This window comes from Perna viridis, chromosome 10, assembly GCF_037379345.1.
Source record: "Perna viridis isolate PV_CMFRI_1.1 ecotype Kerala chromosome 10, ASM3737934v1, whole genome shotgun sequence".
Classification (NCBI taxonomy): Eukaryota; Metazoa; Mollusca; class Bivalvia; order Mytilida; family Mytilidae; genus Perna; species Perna viridis.
Window position 1 is genome coordinate 32,930,289 of NC_142454.1, and position 22,987 is coordinate 32,953,275.

At 35.4% G+C, this 22,987-nt stretch overlaps 2 protein-coding genes and 1 pseudogene across 3 annotated transcripts; 2 read left to right on the forward strand and 1 right to left on the reverse strand.

Moving 5' to 3' along the window:
- Nucleotides 1–202: 202 nt before the first annotated feature.
- LOC148605460 (tubulin beta chain) lies at nucleotides 203–3,479 on the forward strand. The gene is made up of 3 exons (XM_088548837.1): nucleotides 203–362; nucleotides 1,643–1,751; nucleotides 2,142–3,479. The coding sequence occupies exons 1-3, from the start codon at nucleotides 306–308 to the stop codon at nucleotides 3,314–3,316; spliced, it is 1,341 nt and encodes a 446-aa protein (XP_088404963.1). The 5' UTR covers nucleotides 203–305; the 3' UTR covers nucleotides 3,317–3,479.
- An 8,891-nt stretch (nucleotides 3,480–12,370) lies between these two features.
- LOC148605461 (tubulin beta-4B chain-like) lies at nucleotides 12,371–15,989 on the reverse strand (annotated as a pseudogene). The gene is made up of 3 exons (XR_015916059.1): nucleotides 15,159–15,989; nucleotides 14,060–14,168; nucleotides 12,371–13,667 (listed from the first exon to the last, which is right to left on the reverse strand). The product of XR_015916059.1 is annotated as a tubulin beta-4B chain-like (transcript).
- A 2,692-nt stretch (nucleotides 15,990–18,681) lies between these two features.
- On the forward strand, nucleotides 18,682–22,962 carry LOC148605462 (tubulin beta-4B chain-like). Its single transcript, XM_088549218.1, has 4 exons — nucleotides 18,682–18,738; nucleotides 20,263–20,371; nucleotides 20,635–20,990; nucleotides 21,230–22,962. Exons 1-4 carry the CDS (start codon nucleotides 18,682–18,684, stop codon nucleotides 22,055–22,057), a joined length of 1,350 nt encoding a protein of 449 aa, XP_088405344.1. The 3' UTR covers nucleotides 22,058–22,962.
- The last annotated feature ends 25 nt before the right edge of the window (nucleotides 22,963–22,987 follow it).

Here is a 22,987-nt window from a genome sequence, read left to right on the forward strand (position 1 = left end):
ACGATAATTAAAACCATTTCAAATTAAGGCAATTATTCTCAGACTATTTGATCCGATAATAATATGAAAATTGAAACAAGGTTTCAACTTGTTTTGAAAATTACCCTCGGCAACGGAAAACATATTTAAACTCCGGTAGCCAATGAAATGCTTTCGTTTTCTTGTTGCTAGATTAACCAGATGAAAATCAATGCTTCGGTACCCAATCATCGTATAAAATAGCTTGAACACCCTTCAGTTTTCAATTACACCAGTGCAGGTTTAAATCTCCAGTTGTGGGTAGCTTCAAGTGAAACTTTACGAAAATGAGGGAAATTGTACATTTACAAGCCGGACAGTGCGGAAACCAGATTGGAGCTAAGGTTTGATTAATATTTTATGTATTTTCATAATATTATACTTAAATATTATTGAAGATTATTAACATAAATTTTCTGTGTAGTTTTCTTAAGCAGGCGATGCTTCAAACGAACAAAATGGCGCGATCTTACACGGACTTTTTTCTAATGAATTAAATATGTTCACTTATTTTTTAAGTTGAAATGAAATTTTCGTAGTTTAAGATAGAGAAGTACTGTGAACATCTTTTTCAACATATGTTAAATCCATTTCACAATCGTATGATAGATAATTAAGGAGTTGATTGATTTTTCGTTTAGTGAACACTACTCACTCGAATCAAATGCGAGCGGAAGTTCGCTGGTGTCATACGGTTACTGAACTGCATGTGCATTGGGATGTTTCACAATTATTTCAAATCGAAAACGGACGCTCCGATTTGAATTACAAAAGTAACCTTTTCGAACGTATAAATCTTCATGTGTTTTTCGAAACCTGTTGAGATTATAATTTTTTATGTACTTTTGGTAATCCTCTCACTTTTATCAGTTCGGTTATTTTGTTATTACCCTCATAGATATTAATCTTGACTTCATTCATTTGTTTACATGTAAACACTAAACTGGATGTAATATTAAATGATCGAAATTAAGTATGTGGTTGGCTAGGCAACTTAGTAAACAAACAAACAAACAATGTCAATTTGTCAGTTGAAAGTCATCGCAAGAAGGGACATGTTTACAATTTTCAAATACTTGAATAACGATTGCTACCTTAGAAAGAATTTAAATACCTTGACAAATAAAATTACTATCCCGGTGACTTTTTAGATTAGGGTCGCGAATCATCTTATTCGATTTTAATGACAAAATTCAAGTTTTGAGATTTGAATTTAAATCTCTTTGCACTGACTTGTAGGAATTAATATTTAAAATTGGCAGGTTAGAGATATGAGGACAAAATTAATCTTACTAGTATCAAGATAAGAGGCCCAGTTAAAAAAAGTTTGAAGTTTATTAAAGGTGCATCGTTGTAATCGTTAAAATTTATATAGCGCCACTTTAAAATATTCTTATGTATTCTTCTGCTGAATTGAGACAACCTAGAATATAAATTGATGTTTTAGACTGTCGGTCATTTTAATACTCAAATACAATAAAACATTTTAATCAATGAGATTATCATAATTGAAAATGCCGAAGATATCGAGTTGAAACATATTATTGCTTTTAAAAGGGTGATGTTCGTAAATTTGTTTCATTTAATATTTTACCTTAAGTAACTTTCGTTCTCTTTCTTCCAGTTCTGGGAAGTTATCTCAGATGAGCACGGTATTGACCCCACCGGAACTTACCATGGAGATTCCGACTTACAGTTAGAGAGAATCAACGTCTACTACAATGAGGCTACAGGTACAAAATCTCTTATACGTGCATTTACAACTATCTATTTACATTTACAAACAATAACAAAACAAAATGCTTTATTAGGTCACCAACAATGAAATTAATATTATAGGGTTATTCGTTTTCATATCAGTCCCGTATTATGTCCGAAGACGACCGTATGAGATCGAAAATATCTGTATTAGATCGAGGTATCACCGATTTGCCGCTAGGCCTAAACTGAAAAAAAGGCACCAGTCTACCTTTATTTTTCAACTTTAAACTTCGAACTTTGACAGTCATTACTTTATTTTTGCCAGGACGAGACCAGAAACCAACACTTGACTTAACACACCAAACGATCGCAATACCAACCTTTCTTTTTACCATGTTTTAAAATCATCCCTCATGTTTCAGGTGGCAAATATGTACCACGCGCCGTCTTGGTTGATTTGGAGCCTGGTACCATGGACTCTGTCCGATCCGGACCATTTGGCCAAATCTTTAGACCAGACAACTTCGTCTTTGGACAGAGTGGTGCTGGAAACAACTGGGCTAAGGGACACTACACAGAAGGTGCTGAACTTGTAGACTCTGTTCTTGATGTTGTCAGGAAGGAGGCTGAGAGCTGTGACTGTCTTCAGGGATTCCAACTGACACACTCTCTTGGTGGTGGTACTGGATCTGGTATGGGAACCCTCCTCATATCCAAAATTCGCGAGGAATACCCAGACAGAATCATGAATACATTCTCAGTCGTCCCATCACCAAAGGTATCAGACACTGTCGTAGAACCATACAATGCCACCCTTTCAGTCCATCAGCTCGTAGAAAACACAGACGAGACCTACTGTATCGACAACGAGGCTCTGTACGACATCTGTTTCAGAACCTTGAAACTGACAACACCAACATACGGTGACCTCAACCATCTTGTATCAGCAACAATGTCCGGTGTCACAACTTGTCTCAGATTCCCAGGTCAGTTGAACGCTGATCTTCGTAAATTGGCTGTCAACATGGTACCATTCCCACGTCTCCACTTCTTCATGCCAGGGTTCGCTCCCTTGACATCACGTGGTAGCCAACAGTACAGAGCCTTGACTGTACCAGAACTCACTCAACAGATGTTCGATGCCAAGAACATGATGGCTGCTTGTGACCCACGTCACGGCAGATATCTTACTGTTGCTGCCATGTTCCGTGGACGTATGTCAATGAAGGAAGTTGACGAACAGATGTTGAACGTACAGAACAAGAACAGCAGCTACTTCGTTGAATGGATTCCAAACAACGTCAAGACCGCTGTCTGCGACATCCCACCACGTGGTCTTAAGATGTCTGCCACATTTGTCGGAAACAGCACTGCCATCCAGGAACTGTTCAAACGTGTCTCTGAGCAGTTCACCGCTATGTTCCGTCGTAAGGCTTTCTTGCATTGGTACACTGGTGAGGGTATGGACGAAATGGAATTCACTGAGGCAGAATCCAACATGAACGACTTGGTCTCTGAATACCAACAGTACCAAGATGCTACAGCTGAAGAGGAGGGAGAGTTCGAAGAGGAAGAGGGTGAAGGCGAGGAAGCTTAAAAAGTATAAGCTTTAACAATGCAGCAATAGAAAATCATTATGTTTTGGACTCTAAGCATCTGAACGATACGGATATTTTTTTTCTTCAGAAATTCACTTGTTAACTACCACAACTATTAATTAAAATGTTAAAACAAAGGTGATATTAAATTATGTGACAACAGCTATGTGTATCATTTTAAGCTTTTAGTGAGGGGTTCATTGAGAGGTATAAGGTAGCGCCTTCTTCACAAAAAATAAAATATTGGACCTTTTTAAGCTGACCTGGTCATTACTTGGTATCGTCGTTAACTTTTCTCCACACTACTCGACAGATTTTAATGAAAGTAAACATGAATGTTCCAAAGTGGGTTTTGATTTCTGATCCATTGAAAAAACTTTGCTGCCACGTCTATTTGTAGAACATTGGGTGGGGGTAAAGTCATTTATTTCAATGCATATCTCAAAATAAGGACGAAATATCCTTCTTTGCATTGGTCCGAAGAGCTGTCAAAAGTCTCTACTGTAACAAAGCCGTAGGACGACTCCTTGTTAGAGTTATTGCCCTTGAAAAACGAAAACAATGACATTTTTGCTGTTTTTGGCTGATATCCTGAATGCAAAAGATGAAATGTTCTTTAGTTAAGGCCTTCAAAAGTCTCCATTGGGTTGAAGTATTAAGCTACTCCTTGATGAATTAATTACCCTTGGAAAGTATACAGCTATTCGGGCTCCTGGAAGCCTGCCTCTTGTTACATACATATTAAATCAAGAACGTAATATCAAATAATAAATGAAAATTATACACCATAGCTCACGTATCACAATAAGTAAAATTTAGTGTTCTTTAGTGTCGATTTTCGGGAAATAACGCGGACTTATTCTATGTTAAACACAAATCTCCTATAAGTTGAAGTAAAAGCTTTAACAAAAACAAAAGTATATAAAAAGCCAAACCAAACACTTAATAGAAAATGACAAAAATCATCGTTCAATACTATCGATGAAATTTGCTAACTTGTAGAGCATTTTGTCTACCCAGGTCCTTCACCCTAAAAATACACGACATCGGTCATTTGTGTAGAATATCCCAAGTCTTGGCACGCTTTGTAACGTCATCTTATTCTCTTACAATCAACACCTGTTAAGTACCATTCTGTGTAAGAATCAGGCAATGGGTGGCACATTATTTTTCTCAATTTGGTCTTTTTGCTTCAATCATATTCAATACATCTAGAAAACAACCAAATAGCTACTTAAGTCTTCCTGAAGCGTCTATGACGTAGATACATTGTATTTCACTGTTTTTCAACGAAATGTTCTGACCTATCAATATCTTGACAACACAAACTTTACAAACGTTGATGGTTACAAACATTGATGGTTACAAACATTGATGGTTACAAACATTGATGGTTAGAAACATTGATGGTTACAAACATTGATGGTTACAAACATTGATGGTTAGAAACATTGATGGTTACAAACATTGATGGTTAGAAACATTGATGGTTACAAACGTTGATGGTTAGAAACATTGATGGTTATTTCTAGAGATTATTAGGTATAAATACTTTATGCAATAAAGTGACATGTGCCATAAATTCACCTTATACACATTTTGCCTGATTCTTGGACGAATTGAACCAAATAAATTCTGAACACTAAGTACAAAATTTTAATGTACATTTATAATTGAAGTGAGAATACGGATGCAACCCGATGATCCCAGCAGTGTCATTACAAAGTTGATTCATGAATAACATGATTTCGATGTCTGGTACTTTTCACATTTTCACGCATCAGTTATTTTTTTAATACCAATCTTATTCGCATACATTTGTACCCAGCAACTTCTACCAGGATTTTAGTAAGGAATGACAAAAAAACCGAGACATTTTAGCACGCAATGGCATACTATGATATGATAATTTATGACGTAGATAAAATACTATAATTTCACAAAAACAATATATATTAAGTAGGAAGAAAAGGAGGTTATTTGTACTCTAAAGTATCGTTTAAGCATTTCCCTTTTTCCTGCCATCCAGGACCATAAGGATGCGTCTTATGACTGTCCCATTACTCCGTTTATGGTATGAATATATCATATTTTGTTTTTTTTTTGTTTTTGTTTTTTTTCCTGTTTTGTTTAAATGGTTCGTTAGTTAAGTGTTGATGTTTTGGGCACAGGGGTACTCCAAAGAAATATGTATTAATGTCAATTGTTCTGTTCGTTTTTTTAATCGAGTAGAAAATTTGATAAAGATAAAGTAAGGAAGCAATCATTTGATAATAGGGGGCTAGGATCAAATTTGAAATGAGATCCATGGTTAAAAGTTTCAGGATGAACAATTGGGTAAATTCCGAAATTATACTGAAAAAAATCTGAGAGGCTAAATTTTATCCTAGCCCCTTTCAAACAAAAAATGGTTGCTCCCTAACCAATACATGTACTCGATTTTAAATAAACAATGCATAATACAACGAGAATGGATATGGTGAATATGTGAAAGAGACAATCCCAGTTTATCATCAAAAGCTTTATTTCGTAATCATTAAAATAACGAATATTTTCGAAACTAATATATGCTTATTTTGACCAAAATTTGGTACGAAACTAAATTTTCTGACAAAAGGGGGATGTTTCAACCCCAATGGCCTCCCGCCACTTGAATGCAACAAAACAAACCTATGTCACTAAATAATAAAGAGAAAAGAATTCGGATACAAACTCTAAACAACGAAACAATTTCATACAACTTTAACTGTTATATTTGCATGACAATTGTCAAGGACAACATTTCACCGTACGTACTCTAACAGTTCGTTCACACGTCATCAAGGTCTTTACAAGATATCTTATTTAGTCAGTAACAGATTCTTTTGTGCTAATTGTGATCTAGTTGATGAGCATGCTCAATAGACACTTCCGCGAGGAAAATACTTTTGTTCTACCTTTACGCCCTACCTTGTGGAAGTGTATATAGTTATGAGAATGCTCATCGACTTAACTTCGGGGTATATGATGGCAAATAGCGTAATTCTGTTACTTTTCCTAATATTTAAATTGCAGCCTTCATAAAAAGCAGACAGGAGGTGATTCATGCATGGAAACCCATTTCATTTTTATTTCTAATTCAAAAACACTTCAGTTGCAGACCATATAACCAGTCAGTTTGTCATTCTGTTAAATTGCACTTTCGAGATGAAAAAAAAATCGAATAGTTATCCATCTTTATTTGGTTCGTTTTGGTCGATTTTAGTGAGCGATGAATTCTGAAAAATTATAACGTAACAATATAGCATAGGGAGACCGAAAAAGCAGAAAAATTGTTACGTAACAATATAGCATAGGGAGACCGAAAAAGCAAAATTTGTTCGTTGAGATTTTCTACACCATGAATCACATTTACCATAGGCAGTGTCTGAATTATATGTACTGCGACTTAAACATAAAAACAATGTATTACTAATATTGAAACTGAGCTGCTGTATATACGTATTTTTAACCTTCTGCATTTTCAGAAAACTGTTTTATTCAATATTTTAAGTATTTGGCAGTAATTTTTTGCAGACCGCATTCATTGATTGTCCAGTAAAAGTTGAAATTTTGTTGAAAGTGTCGAAAAAAAGTGACCGAATTATTGATCAGGATCATAAACTTCCTCCTTTTACGTTCAGCAGTTTAAGTGTTCACGACCATTTCTCTTGCTAGTCAGTCTGACAGGGTAAAGGTATAAAGAATCGTAGTGTAATTACTTAACAGGGATCACTTTGGTAGGGAATTAAAGGCTATAGTCATTTATTGTTTTCTGTGGAACTTGTAGTTTGGCAGAAGAGGACTAAAATGCCCTTAAAATTGATTATACAGGTTTTATTTCAAATACAATAATTGCCTGTGAAGTTTTCCAAATACCGGTAGCTCGTTTCATCTTAATCTAAATGACAAACGGTCTATATTTTTCTCAATCCGATGAGTCTCGTGCTGAACGTCAAATGCATATAGTAGCAATAAAACTAGAACTTGTAGGTTTTTTGATAAACAATTATATGATGTTCAGAGTTATTTATTAATATAAGGTAGGTGTGCCCTGTAAGAGGACGAAGTTGAATATATATTTAATTTTCTTGTAGCTATTTCCACCCTCATGACGCTTTTTCTAGACATCTATAGATAGTTTGTGTCACTTCTAGACACGTCTTGTCACTAATTGGTGAGACCGGTAAAACTTTCTGGCTGAAGGCTTACTCTAATGGCATGTCGGGAAAAGGAATTTAAATACTTGAATAATTATTGAAGGCCATATAATAAACGATTTTTAGCGAAGGATACGAAAATACCGAATTTTATATGGAAAGCTCCGAAAGACGTATGTGGCTTCCTGTCGGATTGAAATCAGACTCTCAGTGCTTCCTACCTATGAATTTATTTTACTTTAAGTAGCATTCCAGCTAAGAATCATGCAAAACATTAAATGTGAAACATGATTGGAAAGTCCACATATTTTTATTTTTTATATTTTGTTTAATATGTCATAAATTGACAAATGATTTTTCATATTACCCGTGCTCTTGGAAGATAAAAAATATATAGAATGTACTGCAGAATTCAAATTTAAGGGAGATAACTCTGTAAATAACACTAAAATACAATAGAAACTTTTGGATTTTCCACGTGAAATATCTCATAAGAGCAGGCAGATTGGAATACGTAATTATACATTTCATCATAAAGACCTATAAAACAACTTAATTTAAAAAATAAAAATATGTAGCCTTTTTTTTTGGGGGGGGGGTATGTATCACATTTTACAGAATTTGCATGATTCTTACAAAGACTTCTACTTAAATACCGTCATAAGGACTTCATCCTCTAATAAATGTGCCGACTACACATAAAATAAGCTATTGAGTAGCTACGTTTTTTTTATATCTGTATTGACTCAAGAACAAAGCTGAAGATGAAACCGTTTCATCGCTTCATGTTATTAAAGATTTAAATTGAAATCATTTACGTTCATCATTATCAGCCATATTATATGCTAGAATTCAACAGCATACAGTAAATGACATAATTTCTATGTAACTTAATGTCTGACCACATGTGGAATCACTCCAACTTTTGGAAACGACCCATCCAATTGTTTCAGAGGAAAAGATCATAAATGAAACGCCACACGTCCAGGATAAGGTCCAACTGAGCCGAAGAGAGGGAAATGGACGCAAACGTTTGAAGCAGATAGACTCGTAAATTTCAACTGGAAATGTATCCGACATTAATCTGCATAGAACTTAACAAAATTAATGTGCAAATTTTAAAAAGGTCCCTTATGTGTCAGAATCCCACCATTTTGAAAGTGTAATTTAATATTTGCACTATCAGAATCAATGGGAAAGTATACGATTTTCCATATCATTTTGGTAAATCGAGTTATAATTATAACTTCATTGAAGTGCATTGAAAGTGAACATTTCAAGGACAGATAAATCCGTCAAAAACCTCACTTTTCTAATATTCTTTTGAAATTTTTCTGAGCAAATCCAGTAATCCAGTGATCAAAAAGTGGTCTTTTCAAATAAAGAAAGCATCCTTGAGTGAAAAAATATTGTCAGATCGGTGGGTTTTGACATGAATGTTTCTGATCGATTGGGTTTTGACATGCATGTTTCAGATCGGTTGGGTTTTGACATGCATGTTTCTGATGGGTTGGGTTTTGACATGCATGTTTCAGATCGGTTGGGTTTTGACATGCATGTTTCTGATGGGTTGGGTTTTTACATGCATGTTTCAGATCGGTTGGGTTTTGACATGCATGTTTCTGATTTTTGCCCTTTAATCTGATTCCTACATAGACTTACACTTAAGGAGGTAGACCTAGGGTAAGGGACATAACTCATGATATCAGTGATATGTTTTTATCATATTCAATTTCACCAAAGCCTCTCAAGCTTTTGTTTGAAGCAGAATAAAATGAATCCAAGTTGATTAGATGCTTACATAAGATTGTTGTAAAATAGTGAATACAAACGTTCCAATGATTTTTAAGAGTTGCGTCCCTTACCCTAGGTCTACCTCCTTAATTAAGTATTAATATCAATGACACACAGAAACACAAGGACGGACAAACTGACGAGCAAACACCTGTAAATGAAAAAGGAGGATACATGATTTTTTTAAGCTGACTATGACGGGATAAAATGAATAGGTAATAAAGTTTCCCTTTTACTTATCCTACGGTAACCGTTCTTACATGCAGGTTGAAAAAAGTCTGATAACACAAAAAGCATCAAATCATTTACATAATTTAACAAGTATCTTATCGCAATGTACTAGTATTATATTTCCCAGATAGCCACAATCACACTACAAAAGCACTTGTGTATATAGTCTACTGCGATTGTGTTTAGGGGACGACCGTTTGATTCAGAAGGGGGCTGCTTACAGTTTTTGTAAATAAATATCTTGGTCTAGAAAATTTTGGAAATAAACATTTTGGTCCCCACTACCTAGAAAATAAAAAAAGTCTGGCCTGCTTATCTTACTGTACAGTATGATAGAAATAAATAATCTAGTCGTATAGCATCTGATTGGCAAATCTTTGATAATATATATTCTGTAAACCTCCTCTCAGACTCCGACGGCCGTCCCCTAATAGGTCTTTTCCTTTGTGGTTGCTATTATGCTGCCTCTTCCGCTTCTTCCTCTTCCTCGAACTCCCACTCCTCTTCAGCTATTGCATCCTGGTATTGCTGTTATTCAGAAATAAGGTCATTCACATTGGATTCAGACTTTCAGACTCTGTAAACTCCATTTCGTCCATGTCGCTGTTTTCGACAAATGTGGCGGACATTTTGAGTCCACGTGGTGGGATGTCACAGCCAGCGCTCCAGACCTGACGTTGTTTGGAATTCATTCAACAAAGTAGCTTCTGTTCTTGTTCTGTACGTTCAACATCTGTTCATCAACTTCCTTCATTGACATACGACCGAGGAACATGACAACAAAGTAAGGTATCTACCGTGACGTAGGTCACAGGCAGTCATCACGTTCTTGGCATCGAATGCTTGCTCGGTGAGTTCTGGCATATTCAGTTATTTGTACTGCTGGCTACCACATGATGTCTTCTACTCGATTAAAAAAGACAACAGAACGGTCGTCATTAAAATATATTTCTTAGGAGTACCCCTGTGCCTAAAACACGATCACTAAACTAACGAACCATTTAAACAAAACAGAAAAAAATGATAAATTCATACCATAAACGGTGTAATGGGACAGTCATAAGAAACATCCTTAAGATCTTGCGTGGCAGGAATAAAAAAGGAAAAACTTAGACGACACTTCAGAGTTCAAATTACCCCCTTTCTTCTTACTTATCTATTGTCTTTGTGAAATTACAATATTTTATCTATCTCATCAATAGCGATAGATAATCATATCATACTACGCCATTGCGTGCTAAATTGTCTAATGTTTTTATTGTGCATTTTTTTATCATTGTTTATCAAAACAATGGTAGAAGTTGCTGCATACAAATACATGCGGATAAGATCGGTATTGAAAAAATAACTGATCATGGATATTTTCTTCGGAAACATCTTCAAGAATCAACTCTGTAATGATGCTGCTTGGGGTCATGGGGTTGCCTTCGTATTCTCATTTTGAGTTAAAATTTTGTACTTCCGTTTTGTCAGAATTGTTTTTGTTCAATAAGGCAAAAAAGTACTTATCCGCCTAAGAATCAGGCAAAATGTGTATAAGGTGTGGCACATGAAGAAAAAACGCGGATTTTATTGTATCATCAAAGTATTTATACCTAATAACTAGAATCAAAGTGTTTGTAAAGTTTGCCTTTTTAAGATATTGATAGGTCAAATTTAGCTGAAATGCACTATGGGAAAATGACGAAATTTTCCTATACAAGCAGTCAAAAAATATCTACGCTATAGATGCATCATGATGATTTTAAGTAGCTTTTTGGTTGTTTTCTACATCTATTGAATATAATTGAAGCAAAAAGACCAAATTGAGAAAAAATGATGTGCCACCCATTGCCTGTTTCGTACACAGAATGGTACAGGTGTTTATTGTAAGAAAATAAGATGACCTTACAAAGCACGCCAAGACGGGATATTCTAAACAAATGACCGATGTCGTGTATTTTTAGGTTGGAGGACCTGGGTAGACAAAATGTTCTACAAGTTAGCAAATTTCATCGATAGTATTGAACGATGATTTTTGTCATTTTCTATTAAGTGTTTGGTTTGGCTTTCTATATACTTTTGTTTTTGTTACAGCTTTTACTTCAACTTATAGATTTGTGTTTAACATAGAATAAGTCCATGTTATTTCCCGAAAATCGACACTTTAGAACACAAAATTTTATTTAATGTGATACATGAGGTCTGGTGTATAATTTTCATTTATTATTTGATATCACGTTCTTGGTTTAATATGTATGTAACAAGAGGTAGGCTCTCAGGAGCCCGAATAGCTGTATACTTTCCAAGGGTAATTAATTCATCAAGGAGTAGCTTAATACTTCAACCCAATGGAGACTTTTGAAGGTCTTATCTAAAGATCAATTGATATTTTATTGATCATTCGTATTCAGGATATCCACCAAAAACAGCAAAAATGTCTTTTTTCTCGTTTTTCAAGGGCAACAACTCGAACAAGGGGTCGTCATAAGACTCTGAAACAGTGGAGACTTTTAACAGCTCTTGTAACCAATGCAAGGAAGAAAAAAATGTCCTCATTTCGAGATATACCTTGAAATAAGTGACTTTACCCCCCCCTCGACCCATGTTCTATAAATAGAAGTTTTTGAACGGATCAAAAAAAAAACAAAACCCACTTTTTTATGTAGAGTATCATAAGGAACATTCAAGCTTGTCAAGCTTACTTTCATTAAAATCTGTCGAGTAGTTTGGAGAAAAGTTAACGACAGACACCAAGTGATGGCCAGGTCAGTTTAAAATGGTCCAATATTTTAATTTTTTTGTGAAGAAGTCGCTACCTTATACCTCTCAATGAACTCCTCACTAAAAGCTAAAAATGATACACATAGCTGTTGTCACATTATTTAATATCACCTTTGTTTTAACATTTTTATAAATAGTTGTGGTAGTTAACAAGTGAATTTCTGAAAAATATTCGGATTTTCTATTGCTGCATTGTTAAAGTTTATACTTTTTAAGCTTCCTCGCCTTCACCCTCTTCCTCTTCGAACTCTCCCTCCTCTTCAGCTGTAGTATCTTGGTACTGTTGGTATTCGGAGACCAAGTCGTTCATGTTGGATTCTGCCTCAGTGAATTCCATTTCGTCCATACCCTCATCAGTGTACCAATGCAAGAAAGCCTTACGACGGAACATAGCGGTGAACTGCTCAGAGACACGTTTGAACAGTTCCTGGATGGCAGTGCTGTTTCCGACAAATGTGACGGACATCTTAAGACCACGTGGTGGGATGTCGCAGACAGCGGTCTTGACGTTATTTGGAACCCATTCAACAAAGTAGCTGCTGTTCTTGTTCTGTACGTTCAACATCTGTTCGTCAACATCCTTCATTGACATACGTCCACGGAACATGGCAGCAACAGTAAGATATCTGCCGTGACGTGGGTCACAAGCAGCCATCATGTTCTTGGCATCGAACATCTGTTGGGTGAGTTCTGGTAGTCAAGGCTCTGTAATGTTGGCTACCACGTGATGTCAAGGGAGCGAATCCTGGTATGAAGAAGTGGAGACGTGGGAATGGAACCATGTTGACAGCCAATTTACGGAGATCCGCGTTCAGTTGACCTGGGAATCTTAGACAAGTTGTGACACCGGACATTGTTGTTGATACCAGGTGTTTAAGATCACCATATGTTGGTGTTGTCAGTTTCAAGGTTCTGAAACAGATGTCGTACAGAGCCTCGTTGTCGATACAGAAGGTCTCGTCTGAGTTCTCTACGAGCTGATGGGTTGAGAGAGTTGCATTGTATGGTTCTACGACGGTGTCTGATACCTTTGGTGATGGGACGGCGGAAAATGTATTCATGATTCTGTCTGGATATTCTTCACGAATTTTGGATATGAGGAGGGTTCCCATACCAGATCCAGTACCACCACCAAGGGAATGTGTCATTTGGAATCCCTGAAGACAGTCACAACTCTCAGCCTCCTTCCTAACAACATCGAGAACAGATTCTACAAGTTCGGCACCTTCCGTGTAGTGTCCCTTGGCCCAGTTGTTTCCAGCACCACTCTGTCCATAGACGAAGTTGTCCGGTCTAAAGATCTGACCATATGGTCCGGATCTGACGGAGTCCATGGTACCAGGCTCCAAATCAACCAAGACGGCGCGTGGTACATATCTGCCACCTGTGAAGATAAACATTGATCGTTAGCTTTTTAGCTGTACAGGGCATCAAGTTAGCAAAGTGATAAACAGTAAATCATGATGCACCTATAGATCATCGGGTAATTATTTGATACAACATTAGTCGTCGTCTTAAATTATGTATGATCAATCAAGCTTTAAGGCACATTGATGTTTTTTTTATTATGTTTCTGTTCAATATTTGGCACCATGGAAGACAGATCTATTTAGGTTATTCCATTACTTCTCGGTTTTCAATTGATGTTTAATGAATTTAGACACTGCAAAAACGGGAGATGCTAAGGCGCAATTGTCTATTTTATTATGGTGTAATGTGTTGCAAGAAGTACTGCAAAATTTTTGTTACGTTTCGTGTATTACATTGTAGATATACCTGTAGCCTCACTGTAGTAGACGCTGATTCTCTCTAACTGTAAGTTGGAATCTCCATAGTAAATTCCAGAGGGGTTAATTCCGTGCTCTTCTGAGATTACTTCCCAGAACTGAAAATACATGTGCATAATAGTACAGTAACAACTATCATAATGAAAAGATGTAGTAAGTAAGACGGACTTTAAGTGAGATTGATGAAGTAGACAACTTTTTTTATACAAAATATACTATAATAATCACAATTATAATTAAAAATATATAATTTTCAAAACGATAGATATTGCTATAAAGCTTCTTTTCCCGTTTGAGCAATATATCTTTACTTATAATATAAAATATGAAATTATAAATCCGGAAAATAATTTGATGCTATTCCACGTACGAACGACGGCTTCAAACAAAAAACTGGTTAACGATTTATTTACAAACAATGGAATCTGTATTATTTTCTTTAAATGATTGAATGATTGAAACATACATGTGACTTTCACAATCAGACGAGCCAAAAAGATGGCAACTTTGAAGACTTCAGTCTTTAATCTTATCTTTTAAATTAATTCTCTCTTTAGAAAAAAAAGCTTTCCTACTAGACCCTAGTAAATACCTTAATCTTTCATTAAAATTGGAATAATGCGGTTCCAAACTCCTGCGCAGACGTATAACCACTTCCTGGTTCACTATAGGTAAAGCTTTGAAAAGGCGAATATACCCTATGTGCAGGAGAATGAAGACGTTTATTTTGATCAAACATGTTTACATGTATACTGTTTATTGATATCATACGTGTACTTTCTTGCGCAATCCTTATGAGTATACGTGTATGTATACATGTAAATGCATTTTATAAAGGAATATGAAAATAAGAAATTCACATGATTTTATAACTGGATTTGAATCTCTTAATTCAAATTAGTATACTATGTACAGTCATTTATTACATATGGACTAGATAAGTTATTTGGCTTGGAATGGGAGCTTAGTTTCACTCAAACAAAACAAAGTGTAAACCATATCATAATGGACAAAACCTACTAAAAACTATTAAAACAATAACTCACCTATTCCTGCAAATGTAATATAAAATATTTATTATGCTATACCTTAGCCCCAATCTGGTTTCCGCACTGACCGGTCTGAATGTTTACAATTTCCCTCATTCTGCTCAATAAAAACCACAGAATCTACTCTGTACCTAGTCCTCCAGAAGTATTTTTGATACATCTAAATAACATATCGTTGCACATGCATGTATACAAATGTATGAATCACATGATTGTAATATACATTACTGTATTGGAGCACGAGTATTTGTTTTTATTTTAAAAAAAATATTTGCAGAAAAAAGTGTGAATTACCGTACATATCCAAATGCCATGCATGTGATTGAGACGTGTTCAATTCATCACCTTAACAAAAAATAAAATAAAATTAAATAAAATAAAATAACTTAATTTAAACACCTTTTTGTCGTATGCTTATAATATGTAACACCGCGTTTAAAACTACGTACAGTCTACGTAACACTGTTTTATGTGAAAACAGCATTAACCCATTTAATTTATACTAAAATGCATAAAAAATGTTACATAATCGTGTACAACTGAACGATATGAAATAGTGCAAGCTACCTGAATAAACCTACCATGCAGAGTTAGTGCAATATCCATCACTGTGCCATCATCTCTACCAATACACACCCAGCAATCATAGAGATTATCTCCCAGCCTATGTGATGCACAACTGTTTCACTTTGCTCAATTAAGAATGCAGTTGGGACTAAAAAATATATGTGCCGTATGCGTCTCAAAATGTGTCGATTCTTTTTCCTACACGGCTTCATTTGACCATGTTTGATACATGGAAGAGAACATAAGCATGTAAGGGTATGAAAAATTCTTAACGATGTTAAAACTGTCAAAGGTCAATGTGCGGTCAGGCCCATGTTTGCGCACCCCTTTTCTGCATAATTGGAAAACACGATTCTGTTATTAAGAATGATAAATAAATTATTTAGCATATATAACAGCATCTATAACCATATTATATTTCAATGATTAAAAATATGATTTCCTAAATTTGTTAATTTCTATCAAATTTGACCCAAAATTATTATAATTTCTAAGTGCCACTTTGATGGGAGTCTAAATCAGTTAAGATATCCGTGGGTCACGTTGGCGGAGACCTTTGAATATAACAATTTGAATAATAGCATTAAAAATTGGTATTGTTCCCATTCTTAGTGTTTTTTTGGTAGATTTTAGGCTTCTATAAAATTGAAAATTTAAAACCATATTAAAATAATTCATCCATTAAACAGTGCATACCGCACTTTTCTCATTTACTTAAAACTTTTTTTTTAAATTAGAGGCCAAATATGACACGTATCTTTTGCTAAGCAATTTGTTTCTTGTCCCCTCGTACCTCTGTGATATTTATGGCAACACCTAGCGTCCTAGTCCACTCGATCATCTCGACTAAACGAGTATGTATATATAGTATATCTATCAAAGCTATTCAATATATCAAAAGGATAAATGATAAGTTATCACAATTCATCTTTAATAAAAAAAAAAAAAGGAAAAAAGGAATGGTCGGCAGCCTAAAGTATGAAATTTATGGAAAAATGCTAGCTTTTCGTGTAGTGTATTTCGCCCTCAAATGCCCTACGTATGTACACGCACAACGCACAACACCCTCTAGCGATGGCGTTTCGGAGACGTTTCCCGCAATTTTATCCGGTGGCGGTTTTGAAGTAATCTAGCGTTGCTTATTACAAATCTGCGAAGCTTTTTCCGTTGTTCTGCTTGAAGGAGTGGGGTTAAGTACTGTGTTGCAAAGGCGTAAAGCTTTGAAATAGGAAATAAATACTGGTACCTGTAAACTGCGAAAAAAAAAACACAAAAACCAAACGATACGAAATAGACCGAAACAAAACGAACTAAAACGATAACCTCTCTTTCTATTTTTAGTGCATGCAATTTGTATTGAATAATAATCAGAAAATTACTCAATATGTCAGTTATCAAACTAAAGAGATTCACCTCATATTTATAGCTATATATAGATCGCCATAGTTTTAAAATCTTAATTTATGGTTTCAGAGGAGAAGACCTTTTTTCAAAGTTATCAGACGATCTATCGACAGACGGTAATATAAGCCACATAAAAGCATGAAAATCTGGACCTGGTACAGTGTATGCTGACAGCTGTCCCATTTTTAAATTGTATAGTATTATCAGACAGTTAGGTACATGTATGTTCCATTCTTTACTTTTTACATTGTATAGTTAGTATTGCCTGACAGTTAAATGTGTTTCATATTTATTTGTGCTGTTTTTACAGTCTGTATGTTCTACTTTTACTTTGCACAGTGTTACTTAGTGTTAAAAACAGTCAGATGTGTTCCATTTTAACATGGAACAGAGTAACCTGACAGTTAAATATGTTCCATTTTAATGTTGTACAGAGTTACCTGACAGTAAGATATTTTCCATTTTATGTGTTGTACAGGGTTACCCGGCAGTAAGATACTTTCAATTTTTACTTTGTAATGTGTTACCTGATAGTTAAATATGTTCCATTTTTACGTGGTACAGGGTTACCTGGCAGTAAGATATTTTCCATTTTGAATTTACTTCGTAATGTGTTACCTAGCAGTTAAATATGATCCATTTTTACTTTGCACAGTGTTACCTGACAATTAAACATGTTCTATTTTTATTTTGTACCGTGTTACCTGACTGTAAGATATTTTCCATTTTTACATTGTACTGTGTTACCTGACATTTAAATATGATCCATTTTTACTTTAAACAGTGTTACCTAAAAGTAAGATACGTTCCATTGTACAGTACTTCACTGATAGTAAAATATGTTCCTTTTTTACTTTGTAAACTGTTACCTGACGGTAAAACGTGTTTCTTTTTTTTGTATCATGTTACCTGGCAGTTAAATTTATTCCATTTTACATTGAACAGTGTTATCTAGAGTGTTACCTGACAGTAATATATGTTCCATTCTTACTTTGTACAGTGTTACCTGACAGTAAGATATGTTTCACTGTTACTTTGCACAGTGTTACCTGTCATTAAGATTTCTTACATTTTTACTTTGTTCACTGTTACCTGACAGTTAAATATCCAAATTTCTTTGTTAAGTGTATTCTAGCAGTTCCATATAGAAGTTTATAGTTTGTGAAATGATAAAGACGGCGATGTGCTTAATACATTTTGGTTTGTATAATGCCACCTGCACATTTAAAGTTCGGGGGAACTTCGGACAAAAATTACAATCGGAAATACTCGGCCTATCTGATTGCTGGCTGAGTACCATGTTCGGATACTGTCAACATAACCCCGGGGACTACCGAAACAATTAAACAATAATTAGTTGAGATACATTACAAATCTATACAATTAATTATTCAATAAACAAGGGGCTTTCTTGACGAGCTGCTTCTGTCACAAACCATTATCGAAGCAACTTATCTACAAATTGCCAATCGTCGCCATAACATTTCACGCTTGTCTGTTAGAAGGTATAAAAAGTGTCCAGCGGTACTGTCCCCGTCCATACTGCTTATTCGACACAGTTTGATCAACAAATATTTATAGTTTATTTATAATGAGAGAAATAGTTCACGTACAGACTGGACAATGTGGCAACCAAGTTGGCGCTAAGGTAAATAAATATCATGCCCATGCATTTTTGTATTGTATGACCTATGATGTACCGCCATTCTCAACCCCGCACGGGAAGAATAAGGATTGATTTTACATGCAATGGGCACGTAACTTTTTGTAGGTTTAAACTGGTCTGGAGCTGGCATGTCAGTTAACTGCTAGTTGTCCTTACTTTGTACATTTGAGTAATTTATATTCGGTTTCCAGGGGCGGATTCAGGCGGGGGCGTGGCGGGCGTGCCCCCCCTAAAATTTGCAAAGCATGGGGTGCCAGGGGTAGATTTAGGCGGTTTTAGTTTGAAACTTTAATTTCTAGCTAATTTTACCACAAAAGATAACTACATTGCACCCACTCTAAAAGAATATTTCAAAAATTTAACCTAAAACAATTTTTACTGTACGCCCCCCCCAATCTGAAATCCTGGATCCGTCCCTGGTTTCTTTATTTCCGTTGCAACTAGGGACTCAGACTTTTTAAAACTGATTTAAGGTGTGTTTAATTGTGTAATACCTTTTCCACAGTGACCAGATTTTGAAGTTGGAGGGTTGTGATCACGCCAAAGTACTTTAACACCGCCGATTTTTTTTTTTTTTTTTTGCGCCTGTCTCAAGTCAGGAATTTCTGGCCCCTTTTATGTCTTGATTCATTTACACCTTTAGTTTATTGTTATGTTACTTGAGTATATAAGGGAAAGTCTTTCAATGTACATTTGTATAATAACGTTTTGGGACAATCCACAGCCTGGCCTATGGTATGAGGGTTTCCTCGTCATTCCTTGAAGGTCATTGGGTAACCCTTGGCTGACATTTTCATCTCGGTGGGATTGTTTTCTCTTTAACATATACATCATACCTATTCTCGTCAATATGTAGCTTAAGCAATATCTGTCTTACTGTAGGTTTTTACTTGTTAGTTTCCATTTTTACAAAAAAATTGCAAAACTAAGACTAAAATTGTAAAATCTTGAAATTGTATGTAAAAAAACCGATGAACCATTTAATTACAAATGTACATTTTATTAAAATATTAAGTTTTGCGAAATGTATCGTCCGTAAAAACGAAAATAAGACGAACTTAATTTTACGCACAACTATTGTCGTTTAGAATAAATTCAATAAGAATCCATCCAAAGCATCGGTAATACGCCTGAAGCTGAAGGAGTTTTCATATTTATATTGCGTAGAGTAGTATATTCATTGTCTCGTTGCTAAGGTTGTTTTATCACGAGGTCTTAGCTTTATAGACTCCTGAGACAGTTTACCAATAGAAGCCAATTTGAAATGTATCCATGGTATTTTACGGTCTTCATTTTCTACTTAATTTGCTAGATTTTCTATCGACTTTGCTTCAATATAGTCATGGTTTATCTTTTTTTTTCAAATACTGAATAAGTTGTCACATTGAATCATGTAAATGATTCTGGGTTTTTAACTTCTTTCTGTGTTTTAGCTCTAGTTACTTGTTTAACTTATCGAACCCAGTAAATTTAAGGAAAATTAAAAAAAAAACTGTCTTGTTTTAGTTCTGGGAAGTAATCTCAGATGAGCACGGTATTGACCCCACAGGAACTTACCATGGAGATTCCGACTTACAGTTAGAGAGAATCAACGTCTACTACAATGAGGCCACAGGTAATTAGAATCATTTTAATAAAAAAGAACAGAAAACGCAAAAAAGAACAACATTCGACTAACGGAAGTTCTCCAGAACAAGCATTTTCGTTATCATCTTTGACCCAAATCAACTCCCATTTTTTTATGATTAAAACTTTGTTGATATGTATTTTCAAGAACTTGCAGTCACTTCCATGAATTACGTTGATCATTATACTCGATAATGAACGTAAAATATACCGCAAATTTTAATAAAAATCGCCATTTTCTTCACTTTCAAGGAGGAAAATATGTTCCAAGATCACTGATGGTGGATCTTGAACCCGGTACCATGGACTCGGTCAGATCAGGGCCGTTTGGACAAATTTTCAGACCAGATAATTTCATCTTCGGCCAGAGTGGTGCAGGGAATAATTGGGCAAAAGGTCATTATACAGAAGGGGCGGAGCTAATTGATAGCATTCTTGACGTTGCTAGGAAAGAATGTGAAAGCTGTGATTGCCTCCAGGGTTTCCAGCTGTGTCATTCCCTTGGTGGAGGAACGGGGTCAGGAATGGGTACTCTACTCATTTCTAAAATAAGGGAGGAGTACCCTGATAGAATTATGGAGACTTTTTCTGTCGTCCCTTCTCCAAAGGTTAGAGACTCTTTAATTGTATATTAAAATTAACCAAAAAGGCATAAACCTTTATTTTTCTTTCCTTCATTCATACCAATCATTTCTACTCTAACTTTGAACATTCGGCGAAAGAAAAATATCAAATATGTAAATTTTTGGGTGTATATATATATATATGCAATCAAAATTAACAGGCTTTCAAATTCATTAAACGCAAACTAAAGGAATTATTTTATTTCATTTTTTATTTCTTACAGGTGTCTGACGTGGTTGTGGAACCTTACAACGCTACGTTGTCAATACATCAGCTAGTTGAGAACTCTGACCTCACGTTCTGTGTCGATAACGAGGCTCTCTACGATATCTGTTTCCGGACTTTAAAACTTACAACACCTACTTACGGTGACCTTAACCATTTGGTCTCAGCAACAATGTCAGGAGTTACGACATGTTTACGGTTTCCTGGTCAGCTTAATGCTGACCTCCGAAAACTTGCTGTAAATATGGTACCGTTTCCAAGACTGCATTTCTTCATAAATGGGTTCGCTCCCCTGATATCGCGTGGGAGTCAACAATATCGCGCGCTTACAGTACCGGAACTGACGCAACAAATGTTTGATGCAAAGAATTTGATGGCGGCGTGCGATACGAGACACGGAAGGTATCTTACTGTTGCTGCCATTTTTAGGGGTCGCATGTCAATGAAAGAGGTGGACGAACAAATATTAAACGTTCAAAATAAGAACAGCAGCTACTTTGTGGAATGGATCCCGAACAACGTCAAAACAGCCGTTTGCGATATCCCGCCGCAGGGTCTCAAGATGTCATCAACATTCCTTGGTAATAATACAGCAATTCAAGAGCTGTTCAAACGGGTTTCAGAACAGTTCACGGCCATGTTTCGTCGTAAAGCGTTTCTACATTGGTACACAGGTGAGGGTATGGATGAGATGGAGTTTACAGAGGCCGAATCAAATATGAATGATTTGATTTCTGAATATCAGCAGTATCAGGATGCTACAGCGGAGGAGGAAGGTGAGTTCGATGAAGACGTTCAGGACGAAGAAAATGAGGAAGCAAATTAAACTGTGGTTATTTGACTCATTGATTATTGGTTACAAACGTTGTATTGATTTGTTGATATTTTTTCCTGAAATTAATGGGTTATACATGTAGACTTTTACAAATCTGCTTTTTACGGCAAAAATATCCATACAATTTTTTGTGCGAATTTTATTAAATTTGTTTGGCACTTCGTTATATTTTAACATCTGTGTTCTTTGTTTCGTTAGTTTAAGGAGGTAGACCTAGAGTAAGGGACACATCCCTTACAAATCATTGGAACGTTTGTATTCAGCATTTGACATCAATCTCGTGTAAGCATCAAAGTAACTTGGATTCATTTCATTCTGTTTCAAATGAAAGCTTTATAGGCTTTGGTGAAATTGAATATGATACAAACATATCACTGATTTCAAGAGTTTTGTCCCTTTCCGTAGGTCTACCTCCTTAATTTCGTCTTTTTTTAATTTGGGCTATGGGCATGTTGGTCTGGTGTACAGTGTATGTCTTATTTGATAAATTAATCGCCGGAAAGTTGCCCTGTCCTAATATTCTTCATTTTGCCACGGAGTCCCGAAGAGTGGAAAATAAACGTGATGATCGTATCGATCAATAACATGATTGTACTTATATTTCAATAGTTGAAGGCTACATGTTGCTTTAATTTATAATTGTAATTTAGTGAAATATTCGTAACGTTTCAATCAGACTGAGTATGAAATTAAATTTTGTTTGTTTAGAAGTTACCATTGACGATGGACGATGATACAATTTTCTGTGAGATATGTTTTAAGTCTACCAATAATCAGAAACCTATAAATGTTATCTTTTTACCATTACTTTGTACACAAAATATATAAATGTAGGTCCAGTTAAAATGTTATATGTTTATCAAATAAAATTTCATTTTAAAATTCAATCAGCGTGTTCAGTGACTGCGACAGTTAATGATT